The following is a 15,280-nucleotide window of genomic DNA, read 5'->3' on the forward strand; positions in this document are numbered from 1 at the left end:
TCAAAATTGGAGAATTATATGTGTTATTCTTGTAATTTTCTTTTTTATACTTCATAATGCGTTGTTTGACAATAAAGGGAAGGAAACTCAGTTTTAAATATTTGTTGTCGGCACCAAAACAAATGCCAATGTTTTCCCTTTTCCTGATTATTCTATCCTGTCATCTACCTTTATCTTAAGAATGGATAATTTTAGACAAAGTGAGAGTTCTATAAGTTTAAATTTTTGTTCTACGGATTTTATTTTAGATTGGGCGAGCGAGCGATTCGAAAAGTTTGGTAAAAAATAAATTAATTCAAATTTTTTTGAGGCGAATCTTGAAAAGTAAAGAAACTAATCATAGATACCACGATTTAAATTGTGTAAATACTCCAGACGCGTGTTTAGTCTTACAAAAGACTCATCAGTGACACCCGAATAAAAAAATGTTAAAAGGCCAAATAAAGTGCGAAGTTGAAGAGCATTGAGGACCAAAAATTCCTAAAAATTTTGCCAAATACAGCTAAGGCAATCTTTTCCTGAGGTGGAAAAGCCTTAGTATTTTACAAATTTAAAATTTTGTTAACAGTTAATTTATAATTATGAACATATCAATGATAACTCAAGTAAACACAGCATTGCTGACTACTGGGCTAGTGATACCCTCGGGGGACAAAATCACCACCAGCAGTGGCATCGACCCAGTGATTGTTTATAAACTCATCATAGATACCAGGATTGAAATTGTATATATACGCCAGACGTGCGTTTCGTCTACAAAAGACTCATCGGTGACGCTCAAATCAAAAATTGTTAAAAAGCCAAAAAAAGTGCAAAGTTGAAGAGCATTGAGAACCAAAAATTCCTAAAAGTTTTGCCAAATACAGCTACGGTAATCTATTCATGCAGGTAATCTATTCCTGAGGTAGAAAAGCCTTAGTATTTCAAAAATTCAAAATAAAGGCGAGAGATTATTATTTTAGGGGTTAGGGTTACGGTTAGGTTATAGGTTAAAGGTTAGGTTTAGGATAAGGGTTAGAGTTAGGGTTAAATATGTTTAGTTGACCCAAACTAAAATCTTATAAATGAACTGGGTGATTAGTTATCTTCATCCTAACACACGAATAGAACAGAAAAAAAATAAGATTTACAACTACAAACGATAAGACATTTGACAGTATCCGATGAGAATATCAATTATAACATCAAAACTGAATAAATGAATTTATGATAGCAAAATACCGTGACACGTCTCATAGCAATGCGAATTCACACTAAGCAAAACATTCCAACCATATCTAGCTGCATATATCGTTTTTTTCTCTCGCGGAGTTTAAAAACGAGACATAAGCATGCTGTTTCCGGCGCCTGTGGACGTGGCGACGGCGGCGGCGTCAACAATGTATTAATGTATGATTAGGTCTAGTTTTTGGTGAACCACAGGTTTTAGGTCAATGATATTTGGAATGCAGCTATATTAGAATTGGCACATCTTATTTGGACCTGCCCCCTCAGTCATGATCTATTAACTTTGAAAAATTCTTTATTTTACATTTATTAGTTTGTGATTGGGTCAGTTTATCGGGACCAATAAGTGATAGGTCAATGATATTTGGTATGCAGTAGTATAATTATTAGCAAACCTAATTCCCATGGAGATTGTTTAGCTCAGCCCCCTTATTCATAGTCTATTGACTTTGAACAGTTTGTTTAATTAACACGTTTTAGTTTGTGTGATTAGGTCAGTTCAAGGGGAACTATTTGAAGGGCAATATTAATTGTCATTTAGTTATATCAGTATAAGCACATCTCATTTCAATAGAGAATATTTGTCCCCGTCCCCTCCATGGAGATGTTGTTCTCATCAACATAGGTCGAATTGATCGAGTCTTAGGATCATGTTGAAGTATTGAAAAGATCGACTATGAAAAGTACCAAAAACCATAACCTGACCTCCCACCCCTCCAAAACTCGGATTTTAGAGAATTTCGTGAAACAACTTAATACGAAAATTCAATCGGCTACCCTCCTAGACTTACCCTTTCCGAGTTAAAGTAAGTTCTCAAAAACAACAATTTTAACAGATTTGGGGTTTGGGTTAGGGTGAGGGTTATGGTTAGGGTAAGGTATCATATAGAGGGGGAACCTAGGGTGTAAGTACATTGTAAGGGTTCTGAGATGGCTGGCGTATGAATATATGAAGGTTAGGGTTAGGGCTAGGGTTAAGGTTTAGGGTAAGCCGGAACTTGTTTTGTAACCCTTAACCCGAACCCCAAAATCCGAGTACGCATGCGCCGAAAGGGAATTCAATTGTGCACGTTTTGATGCCTTGATATTGAAGATGTATTAATGAATTCAAAAGTTATAGGTCGTTGAAGAAAATGTCAGAAATTGCTGGTACAACAGTCCAATGTACTGCACCTAATTAATTAATAAATGATAGCCTTCCATGAAAGAGTTAAAGTGTTAAGTTGTTATATTTGTTGTATTCATCAATATATTTACCCTATTTCTTGAATATTCTCTACCGACATAATTATTTAGTTCTTTGTGTACGTTGCGATAAAAAGTTTTTTAAAAATTAAGCTCTTCACAAGTCTAGGTTATACCAAAAGTTATGTCGACAAGAACAAAATCTGCCAATATTTCTTCTTTTTGAATGATATTCTGGTTCTGGCCTTATAATTGAGTAACTGAAAACATAACATAATAATCACAATTTTTTGACACTTCAAGCTTAGAAACATGTAAACATCCGGTCAAGAACTTCCGGTTTCTACGCACTGAAAAAAATCCTGTACTTTACAACATTCTTACTAACTTGGCTATCTATCAACATAACCTGTAGCCCTGCAGAGCCAAGGGAACGAAGAACTAACACATCTATGAGATACATTGTAACAGGCACTGTGTAAATTGTCCTTGCACTTGAATTCTAAGCACGTGCACCCTGTATCTGTTTGCAAATAAAATATAACTTTATTAAGGGACCATATCTGACATTCAAAAGTTGTAGTCATGGCCTATGTATTAACAATTCACATAGTCATACTATCAGAACTATTCCATGAATTGTACAACCAACCTGTACAAATAAACACATCAGCTGACTTAATTGATTCTTTTGGTCATATGCATAGCATATCATCAGTGTACTTTACAAACCACAGAACTATCACAGATAAATCACATCAAAGGTACATCAAACAATCAAACACATATCTATATTTTCTAGTACTTGCACTATCAGGAGACACTGAAATAAACCCAGGCCCCAGAACACCTAGGTGGTTCTGCGGGACATGTGGAAAAGCGGTCACATGGAAACAAAAAGCACTCTGTTGCGATTCATGTGATGTTTGGTATCATCAGGCACTGAAACCTGGCTCAGTAGCGATATCTTATCATCTGAATTCTTTCCAGCTAATGATTATACAGTTGATAGGAAGGACCGCCATCAATCCAATAATAACCAAAGCAACGTCCTCATTGCCATATCAACACAATTACTATCAAATGAAATCAAAGAATTGCAAACAGACTCTGAAAGTATATATGGGCAGAAATAAACAATCATGACAAATGCAAGAAAACTTATACTAGGCTGTTACTATAGACCACCTTCAGATAATGGCATATCACTTGAAAATCTCAACATTTTACGAACGAACGAAAATCGCCCTCACTTGACGTAACTTGCCGTAACGAGAAAAGAGGGAGCAGTAATTTATCTCATAATTTTAATAAACATGATGACAACATCACTACTTATTATATGTGAAAAAGATAAATATAGATTCATGTACATGGATCGAAAGGGATAGGATTTTTTTTTATCTTAGCTAGATTAAGCTGATGAACGGTAGAAATTCTTTCGTGGACACGAGGTAAAATAAATCTAGGAGTGAATGCCTTTCGATTTAAATTTGAAAAGAAAACATCCCAATAAGTTCCGGGATAACTTCTTTGCCCCAACCAGTAAAATCCAAATGATCTCTACTTATTGATATATTGTTATAAATTGGTAGACTTATCGAGAAAAATAAAGGAAAATATTGAAATACATATTTTAACTTATATATTGTGTCTTTTTTTGTTATCATGGCCTTTCTTATTCTATGTGTGTATGTTTCCTCTATAGTATAATTATGAGTAAATACATAATGTTTTTTCTTTTTTATTGCTTCCGTTAAGCTTCTATGGCATACTGTGCATATTTCCTCTATTTTTCATATTTCTAATTTTTCTTTTTAGTTAGGGGTGTAATACACAAAAAAATATATGTTGATAACTATGTGACTACCAGTTGTGTTAGAGCTGTAGCACTCACACTTTCAACAAGAACACACAAAACTTTATTTTTAACGATAGATCGAGTGCAATCTTTAACTGATTCCCAATAAATATTAGAAATGAAAAAGCTATAATATATTACGACTTATCTATTCAAGATACTCTCCGATACGAAATAATGAAACTCATAGTAACTCAAACCGAGTGGACCCATAGAAGGGACGTGTGGATATATGAAATATATTAAAGTTGTGTTATCTCGATCACTTATCAATCCTTTACCAAACGCTAATTTCGCAATGAAATGAATGGAATATTTGCCACTGAACGTTAAACACCAAACAATCAATCAACAAATTGCAAACTAGATGTGTTGCATTTTTTAATCAAGGACATTATAAAAAAAAAAATCTTTTTGAATGGATAAGGGAGATAAATCGAACGCATATATATACGACATGTCAACAAAAGGAACTCAACGTAAGAAAACGAAACAGTAAACAACAGAAAATAAATTGGAACACGGATGTTTAATGACAACAATACAATGCAAGGTTGCAAAAAAGGATATTAAGTTGTTAACTGTTGTCTTTTAAACACACTGCAGTATCGGTAGACATTTATTATGGATTTTATTATAACAAAATTACTGCTCCATAACGATACGTTCGTAGAGTTTCGTCCGTTCGTAAGATGTTGTGAAACCTCCAATGAGACTTAAAAAAAATAATTATATACATTATATCATGTACGATAGATAGAAAATGACGAAGAAAAAAATAAACATACAGACAATGAAAGTTTTAATATTGCAGATCCTAAGTGGTTGGGTAGGCTAGCGCATCGGTATAATGCAAGGCGATTTGATGCCACGATTCTCAGTAGCATAATAAACTCATCATAGATACCAGGACTAAATTTAAAGTACGAAGTTGAAGAGCATTAAGGACCAAAATTCCTAAAAGGTTTGCCAAATACAGCTGAAGTAATCTATGCCTGAGGTAGAAAGCCTCAGTTTTTCAAAAAATTCAAAAATGTATACACAGTAAATTTAAAAATATAACCATATCAGTTAACAGGGAGGAACAAAATAATGCTTCTGCAAATTTACAGATCCAAAATTGTTGGGTTGATGTTAAGGCGAATTATATATACAGAATGTATTTTAATCATTGTATCACCCTCAATGCTGCTGATTTGATGGATAAAATCTGTTGCAGAGTTTTCACTGGTTCAGATACACTTTTACTTTACCTTTAAAAGGGTTCAACATCCCCAAGACATAATAATTAAATGAACAAATGTTAACTATTTCAGATAACAGATATCCTTTATCAGTATGATTATAATGTAAAATGAAGCATATCAAACAATTCTGATAATGAAACAATAACATTCTGGAGATTTATACAATAAACCAGTCAAACCTGAACATCATAGAGACACGTGTATATTAACAACTTTTTTTTAAAACATGACATAGATTTGAGCGTCACTGATGAGTCTTATGTAGACGAAACGCGCGTCTGGCGAATTAAATTATAATCCTGGTATCTTTGATAACTATTTACACCACTGGGTCGATGCCACTGCTGGTGAACGTTTCGTCCCCGAGGGTATCACCAGCCCAGTAGTCAACACTTCGGTGCTGACATGAATATCAATAATGTGGTCATTTCGAAGTGTTGACATGAATATCAATAATGTGGTCATTTTTATGAATTTCCTGTATACAAAACTTTGAACTTTTTGAAAAACTAAGGATTTTCTTATCCCAGGCATAGATTACCTTAGCCGTATTTGGCACAACGTTTTGGAATTTTGGATCCTCAATGCTCTTCAACTTTGTACTTGTTTGGGTTTATAAATATTTTTGATTTGAGCGTCACTGATGAGTCTTATGTAGACGAAACGCGCGTCTGGCGAACTAAATTATAATCCTGGTACCTTTGATAACTATTATGTAGCTATTAACAACAGAGAATGCAAGGATCTGCTTCAAATAAACATAGTAATGTGAGATTTTAACTGATACAACTCTAAATTTTCAAAAATGACGACAACTGAGATATTACTACAACAAGAGGGTAGAAATACATTTCAAATACACAGCACTGAACGATCTACGCTGGTATATTATTTCAAATTTGATAATGGTAGAGAGGCTGCGTAGTTAAACAATTTTAATAAATAGCTGTTTTATTATGATTAAATAATAATAAAACCCTCGTATACTTTTTCATACATTGTCTCGTGTACATACATATATCATCTAGCATTTAATTTTTGAGTATAGTTTCAGGAAAATTATAATATTTCTTCCGTAAACGAATTAATTAAATTTTCTATCAAAAACTTCCTGGTTAAAACACACTGACATTTTCACACCGGTCATGACTTTAACAAATGGCTATAGGCTATTCACAGGTATTTATAAAAAAAACAAATTATCTGTAGTTTGAGGGACATAAAGATTACAAAAACATTTAATTTCTTAACCTTTTATTTTTAACAGTAACTAGTACCGTTATCAAAAGTCACATAAAGCGGTGACAGGTTAACTTTATATCACTCAATTATGTCCATATTTATCTCTTTTAATAATGTATTCATTCATTTATTTTTGCTATATCATAAACCTTTAGAACATAGAAATTGTTTTAACAAGTTGGCAGTTTTATATAGAATACATTTATATCTTATATTCTTACATTTTGAATGCATTCTGCTTTAAATACATCATATTCATTTAACATTTTATAGATTATGTATTTTTGTATTCAGATTCGTAATAAGCTTAATATATGCAAAACATAATTATTGAAATCAAAATAGATTTATTTCATTATATTGTTAATCATTAATCTTATAGATATAGGAAGATGTGGTGTGAGTGCCAATGAGACAATTTAAAAAGTAAACCGTTATAGGTTAAAGTACGGCCTTCAATTATAACCGAATTCTACATTCTTGAATGTTAGAATACTATTTTTTTAATATTCAGCTTCAAGAAGTGTTTTTTGTTGTTGTCTTTGTTATCTTGCTGATCAAGAAAAAGAAATTTCAGAAACATATGATCATAATCCATTTTGGTAATGCAATAATGATAATTTGAAGTATATTGTAGAAGTTTAAAAAAAAAAGATTTACAAATTGCAACGAAACACTTTATATTTTAAAATAATGATCAGCACATTTCGAAATTACATGCTAAGTTCTTAATTCATTCAATGTTTACCGCTGTGTAATATAATTTCAATAATTATTAATGTAAATAACATCATTTGTTTTACTTGAGTTTCTTTGAATTTTTCTAGTAAAATATTTCGCCATTCGGTTTAAAAAGCTTTCGTCAATTCTGACATCAAATTATAGTTAATTTTGAGTTTTCGTAAAATATGTTTCTCAAATATAATATGATTTTCATCTTTAATGTCGTTTACACAGATGATATTGCTATTTATCCATTATTTTTTTTTAAATAAAAGACTTGCTTTATCTGAATGAACTGATTTTTCTTAATTACTTGATATCAAATAGATCTAAAGTTTGATGGCCGTTCTATGTTTATGCTTTTTGTCTATACTATATAAGAAATTATACTATATAAGAAAATAATCATACATCTTATTTAATTCTGGAACCGATTTTATACCATGGATGTTAATATGAAAGATAAGGAAGTTCTTGGCGAATTTATCAAAATAAAATAATGATACAACTTTCCAGGTGGTTAAATCTCCGTAGACTAATTTTTTAATCCACCAAATTTTGATATTTTCAATGTTCTATTTATCTATATTATCATTTTTGACCACCATCTAGCATATAATAGGTTTATACATTACGTTTTACGTTTTTTTATTTTGCTTTTCCATGTAAGTTGATAAATCATTAATCAATGTATTCTTTTCTATGTGCGAAACGCTTTAGATACTAAAATGCAATATTGTGTATAATCAGGAATTTAATAACTGTTATTTGTTCCTAAAATTGTTAGATATCTTTTCTTCTTCTTTTCTTTTTCTAATTGATATTCAGCAAAAAGAGTTAACACAAGAAAAACAGCAAACACCTTAACATTTAAATGGTTTATCTGTCAAGTTAATGTTTACATATTTTTTGTTTGCAGTGTTTATGTTTTCCCAACCGAATGTCTTCTGTTTTTGATCTACTAAATTACAGCCCTGATAATGCGCCAAACATTTAGATAATACTGGAACACACCCGTGATATCGCGGAAACATGACTGAGTTAAAGTATATAACTATGCCTTATTTAAGTATTGGTATTGTCCTCTGATAAAGTTTATAAAGTCATGGCGATTATTGGATACACAGTTGTCTATGCTTTCAAAATCTTTCTGTTTGAACACGTCGATCTGGAACTTATCAATTATTAGTAATATTAATTATTTGGAAAACAAAAGGTCCTGGAATGGAGATTAATTCTTTTATTCGCTGTTTTACGTCATGCCCACTAACAAATTAAAAACTGTATCTATACGCCTTATTTAAAGTCCAGATTACTTTTTTAGTATTCGTATTGTTATCTTAGAAAGTCTTACTGATTAAAATACTACAATAGGGAACAATTTGACAATGATTACATTTAGTAGTGTCAACTCTGTGATTATGACCTGTGTATATAGTAAAATTCTTAATACAGCGTTTGGTTGTGCGCCTATCAGATGCTGAAAATACAGATAAGGTAACAGGTAACAGGTGAATATACTATTGGTATCGTTATCGGATTCGACCCGGAACTTGCTAATTATTGGCAATATTAATTATATGGAAAACAAAAGGGTCTGGAGTGGTGATTTTTAATCTACTGCATTGTCCTTTTTTAGTAATATATAAAGTTGAATTCTTTGATTTGTCGTTTTTACTCGATGACGGCTGACAAATTGGACCTCGTTATTTTGGTATTATAGATTTCAACTTTGTGAAATGTCTTTTTTGGTGTTTTAAGAAAAAAAGTTTTATCTGCAAGTTTCCTTATTTCTAATGAATACGTTTTCCCATTTTATTGTAATTTCAAAGGTTTTAATTATTTATTATTGCTCTTTTAATATGTTATTATTGTCATTAATAGCTCTATTCAGAAAATAGTATAATTTCGGGACAATGACTCTCTCATTTGTTTAACATATTCAAAATACTCGTACACTGAACTGCTCATTTAAAAACCGATTTTTTTTAAGGAGGCATGATGCAGTTACTCAAAATCTTTGCGAAATAGATTTCATTGCCATTTTCTTTAGATAAAAGATTGACCTTTTAATTAAAACTAATCATCTAATCCAGAAAATTGTAATCAAACATGTTTTGATCTCAAATACTTGAGCATTGAAGGGGTTGTAAAAATAAAATACTTTTAAGTAAACTTAAGGGAGGATTAAGGAGAATAAAATTGAGAATGGAAATGGGGAATGTGTCAAAGAGGTTTGTCTGCATGTTGTTTTTTTCAAATCTAATTAGTTGATTCTTTTCCGACGTTAATTGTTTTATTTTATACCTCGATCTGAAGATGACTGTTTCTATTCTGACACATGGATCTGATGATTACTGTTTCTATTCTGATACATGGATCTGATGATTACTGTTTCTATGTTACAGATATTTACAAATAATGATTTGGACGAAAAGTATCTTGAATATGATGTAAAATTAAGAAACCAAAAGCGCAATTTGAAGATACGTGAAAATCTGGATACACGATTTCTCTCATTTATTATTAATTGAAGCCAGGGACTTTTGATTCGTTAATTTGGTGAAAATATCAGATTGAGCGATCGGGACCCCCCCCCCCCACCACCATAAAAAAAAAATCTTACTGCGTTGTAGAAACGACTCACAAGAAGTAATAATTAATCGGCTAAATACACATCATCACCGCATTTGTTTGTAAACAGGGGTTTGTTCATGGACAATCTAGAAATAAACGGACATTTTACAAACAAGGAAAAACAACCACTCAAAAAATGTTTCGGGATATCTGTTACTTTCGAATTGAAGTTTTTCCGGTTTAAACGATTCCATTGTTCATTTTATCTATGAGATAACAAATTTAGCAGAATTATGAAAAAGAACAAAAGCAATCTCCTGGTTATGGGTTTTTAACCAAGGTATCTTTCGCAATATAGTTTGCAAAATTGTTTGCGTTAACAGTATTACATGTTTAGTTTTTATTGACTTCTTTTTAGCATAATGAACGGATATTTTTTTCTATTTTTTTATATGTCTGAACATGCTGAAACTATGCATTTAATATCCGAAAAAAAGTTAAAATTCAGATATTCTGATTATAATTCAAGGGAAACTGTATATGTTAGGATTTGGAGGATTGAAACAAGCGTGAAGTGGCAAGTTTGTTCTGAGAATTGAAAAAAAAGGATTGCGGATTTGAAAAAAAAAACTCAACTCCTAGATATGTCGAAACGTCACAAATGGTCCCGTCTTGAAAAGTTGCAAAATCTGCAATTCAATAACACATATGGACACAAACATGATGGTTGTCTCACAACTCAAAATCTGGAGTCGGATTGAAAAAAAATCCGTAAAACATGATCTGTAACACATATTGGTTAACTCAAATACAAAAAAAGTCAGCTCAATAACTGAAGGCGTTTAGAAAAAAAGGCCGTAAAATGGTTTGTTGTAGAATGACATAATGACGGAATGACAGACAAGGGTAAAACAATATGGCACCGACAACTTTGTTGCAGGCCAAAAAAAGCCTGTTCTTTCATACATAGATAAATTGAAGAACAAAAAATCGATATACAAAAGTAAATCAGTGACAAAAATATTATAGCTCCTCATTCATGGTTCAAATTATAAGAAAATTTCAAATGGTGTACCGGTTTAAATCAAGCAGTTTGTCATGAAGTATAATATTTTCCCGCGTTTCGATCAGTATAGCGGGAAAAGGTTGTGATCTCGATATGGGAATCGTCAATTTTCGGTAGGCCGAAGAAATTTAGCCAATCAGAGGACTGAGTTGTGGTCATATATAAGATGTTTTTTTCTGTGGTAGCTTCACTTCTAGCCGTTGTATTGACCGTGTAAACTAATAGGACGCCGATTTACAGCAAGTTATCCATACAGAAGTACAGAATGCCGTTCAATCCACACAGGACCAGATGTTGAATGTATGACGACGTTACTAGATTCTCGTTTAGAAAGGTTCCAAAGAAAGATACAGGACAACCAGAAAGTGCTGTCGGACACACAAATAGCTAGGATGGACGAATCTTTGACCGACAGTTACAAATTCCGAAAGAGGGGGAACGAAGAACAACACAAACACAACCAGAAAGTGTACGCCAAAATCAGAGAAGTACTTGCAGAATTTGAGACGGACAACTTGACTTTGTTTGTAATCAAAATTGATTACAGGTAAAAGGTATACATGTAAATGTATCTCACTTTCTAGCCGTCCTTTGAAGTGTACACATCAAAATGAACGCCGAACTTCAAGAGCAGATCAGAATTCAAGTCTCGAATATTCTGACGGTAAACCAAAATGACATGATGAATCAAATGCGTTCATTATATATCCAGTGAAATGGGAAAGATGCATGTGCAACAACAACAGCTTGCAAAAACACAGGTTTCCAAGATAGAGGCTACCTTGACGGATGGACCCAAATTCAAGAAACGAGGGAATGAAGAGCAATTTAAGCAAAGCGTGAAGGTGCTCAGTAAAATGAAAGAAGCAGACAGTATGTTGGACGGTAACAATCCAACGCCAGATACCGTATGCAAAACCAAGGAGAAGTTAGCGGAAACTATAGACAAAAGTTAATACGTATTGCTGATTCATCCGAGCTGGGCGAGTTGAACACGAATATGAAACCAACCCGCTTGCAGATGATTCTGAGGATGAAAGGAAATTGTACAAGGCTGAAAACAGAGCGGAAAGAAAGGTGAAAGCTGATAAAACAAAGAAAGCTAGACGAGTGCATCCCTACGTACAACCTGCAGAACAAGCAGTTACTAGTATGACAAGAAAACCAGGCAGATGTTTTAATTGTGGTGTAAAAGGTCATTGGAAACAGGAATGTCCTGAGAAACAGCAAAGAAAAAATGATAAGATAAGTAATATTAATACTTTATATAGGAATAATATAGAAGTACACGTAGATAATTTACGTACAAAGGTTGATACAATTAAATCACCAGTTAATAGTTTGAGAAAACATATAAACAAATGAAAAATCATTCAAGCAAGTGATTACATTTTAATTGTTATTGAAAAAGGGTATATGTTATCGTTAAAAACTTTACCTGAGAATGTTTTATTAGATAATAATAGATCAGCTAAAGAAAACAAATCATTTGTAACAGATGAAATCGAGAAATTATTATCTAAAGGGTGTATATCAGAAGTATTTGTAAAGCCTAATGTTGTTAATCCATTAACGGTTGCAGGTAACAAGTCAAAACTTAGATTAGTGCTTGACTGTCGTCACATCAATCCACATTTATATCAGTTTAGATATAAATATGAAGATGAAACTGTGGCAAGAAAATTGGTATGGGACACTTCTGAAGGTAGAATTAGAATAACGGATGAGAGAATTATCAGGATATTAAAATGTATATCCTGCATTTGTAACAGGTTACCAGACAAACGTGTGATATTAGTAAAACTGTTAGCTTCAGTTGTCGGTCAGTTAATATCTACACAAGGTGTGTTGGCTACAACTGTAATGTTAAGGACTCGGTATGCATATGATTGTGTTCAGGATAGAACATCAGGAGAGGCACCGGTCTGGGTTACTCCAGAAGCAGAGGTAGAACTATAGTTTTGGTTATCAAACATAGTAAGGTTAAATGCGGATGGTGCATTATTTAGTCAGTTGACAAACGAAGCATGTGATGTAAACATGTTTTCGGATGCCTCAGGTGAAGGCTATGGAGGATATATAGCTGAGGCAGGGAACAGCAAAATGGAAGAAATGTTTGGTGCATGGGATGCACATGAAGCAAACATGAGTTCTACTTGGAGAGAACTTGAGGCTGTTCATAGGGTTTTGAAAACTAATAACCGGGTTCAGGGATAACTCATAGAGGAAGAGTGCGAAATGGGATATTTGGTATGATTAAACAAAATTTCAATTTCGTTGCTATGCGTATTGAAGTTAAGGTTGTAAGATTATCATAGATTGATTTTCTGTTTTCCAGGAATAGGTTTGAGAGACAAAATTAAGGATGATGTTAAAGAAGCCGGAGTAGACGAGGAATCTGAACTTTTCAAGTATGCAGAACATATGTCCAGTTATATTGTGAACAGTAGAAGTGATAATACAGCAAAATCGTACTTTTATGCATTTAAACGGTGGGGAACATTTATTAAAAAACATGGTTTTCAAGCTTTACCACCACAGCCGGTTCGTATAGCTTTATATATAACTTACTTGTTTGACACTGGTGCTACATGTAACACTATTAATTCTGCTATATATAGTATAAAATGGGTGCATGAAATGAGAAATTTTGCAGATCAAACTAAAAATTCATATTTACATTCATTACAAGAATCTGCCAAGAGAGTGGCTACTGTTAAGAAACACAAGAAGGATCCCGTTTCATTAGATATGTTATTGAAATTGTGCAGCATGTTTTCAGATAGCCAAGATTTACTTGTGGTTCGTTATTTAACAATGATTTTACTGTCTTTTGCTGGGTTTTTGCGTTTCGATGAGATAAGCTATCTTTTGTGTAAAAATGTTGAAGTTAAATCAGATTATTTAATTTTGTATATAGAGAAGAGTAAGACTGACCAGTATCGTAATGGTAATGAGGTTTTAATTTCCAAGGGGGATACCATTGCTTGTCCATATGAAATGTTTTTGAAATATGTAAATCTTTCAGGTGTCAATTTGGAATCAAATTTTTTCCTGTTTAGACCTATGTTTCGTTCTAAAAGTATTTGTAAACTTATATATAAAAACAAAAAGCTTAGTTATACTACAGCCAGAGAAAGCATTATTTCTAGACTGAAACTAGTTTCAAAAGACCTGAAGCTTGGATTGCATTCAATGCGTCAGGTGGTGCTACTGCTGCAGCAAAGTCGGATGTCAATGATAGGGTATGGAAACGACACGGTCGTTGGAAAAGTGACAGTAGTAAGGATGGTTACGTTGTGGATTCAGTTGATAAAAGGCTGCAAGTGACCAAGCATCTGGGGTTGTAAACATTTTTTGTTTTTCATTACTTCCGGTTCCCCCTATATTTGTAAGTTTTCTAGCGTACTTGACGGTCTAGTCGGCAAAATTAATATTGTTCTTAATTTGTATATTAATTATGGTAAACGTACATCGTGTTTAGGTACATGGTGTAGGCCGGTTAGTAGGTAATAGAGTAATCACTACAATATGATAGTCATTACAATGAGGATGAATTCCCTGTCATTAATTTATCACCCACGCACGAACTTGTTCCAGAAAAAAATCTGTTCATAAGGTAGCAAAACACAGTTATAAGTGTAGTTTCGCATTATGGCCATGGTGATTTTTTTTAAATATGAAAGTTTTTTTTATACAATTACATTAATTTTTAGATAGTTGAAGAATAATATAGCCTTTCAAGTTGGTTTATATGAACATTTATATCGTTTTAGCATGTTTTAAATGCAATGTTCTTGTTTTTCCTATCAGTACCGCCCATAGATCTAGAAATTATGTACACAGATTTGTCGCTCCATCTTTTCAATTCAATTTTATGGAAAAACAAGTAGAAATGCTATATGATTTGATTTTGGACCTCTTGATAGATAAGGGCTATAATGTCAGGAAAGGTATCACGCTAATTGATTGAAATTTTCCTTTGGACCAAATTTTTGAGACTTTTGTGACATGTTCATCCCACTTTTTGTAATTTTTCATATCAAATAAATGCAGATTGTTGCCATGGATACACCAAAAAGTGGTTATATTTCACCATTATAACTATTGGAAATTAAATCTATGGATGGTTCACTTTCCATAATTATACAC

The 15,280-nt window shown here is 32.7% G+C and overlaps 1 protein-coding gene across 1 annotated transcript; it reads left to right on the plus strand.

Moving 5' to 3' along the window:
• Window positions 1-6,648: 6,648 nt before the first annotated feature.
• Window positions 6,649-14,537, plus strand: LOC134702393 (uncharacterized). Its single transcript, XM_063563297.1, has 2 exons — window positions 6,649-6,699; window positions 13,467-14,537. The coding sequence occupies exons 1-2, from the start codon at window positions 6,666-6,668 to the stop codon at window positions 14,456-14,458; spliced, it is 1,026 nt and encodes a 341-aa protein (XP_063419367.1). The 5' UTR covers window positions 6,649-6,665; the 3' UTR covers window positions 14,459-14,537.
• Window positions 14,538-15,280: the final 743 nt, after the last annotated feature.

The sequence above is a fragment of the Mytilus trossulus genome, unplaced genomic scaffold (assembly GCF_036588685.1).
Source record: "Mytilus trossulus isolate FHL-02 unplaced genomic scaffold, PNRI_Mtr1.1.1.hap1 h1tg000445l__unscaffolded, whole genome shotgun sequence".
NCBI classification, from domain to species: Eukaryota; Metazoa; Mollusca; class Bivalvia; order Mytilida; family Mytilidae; genus Mytilus; species Mytilus trossulus.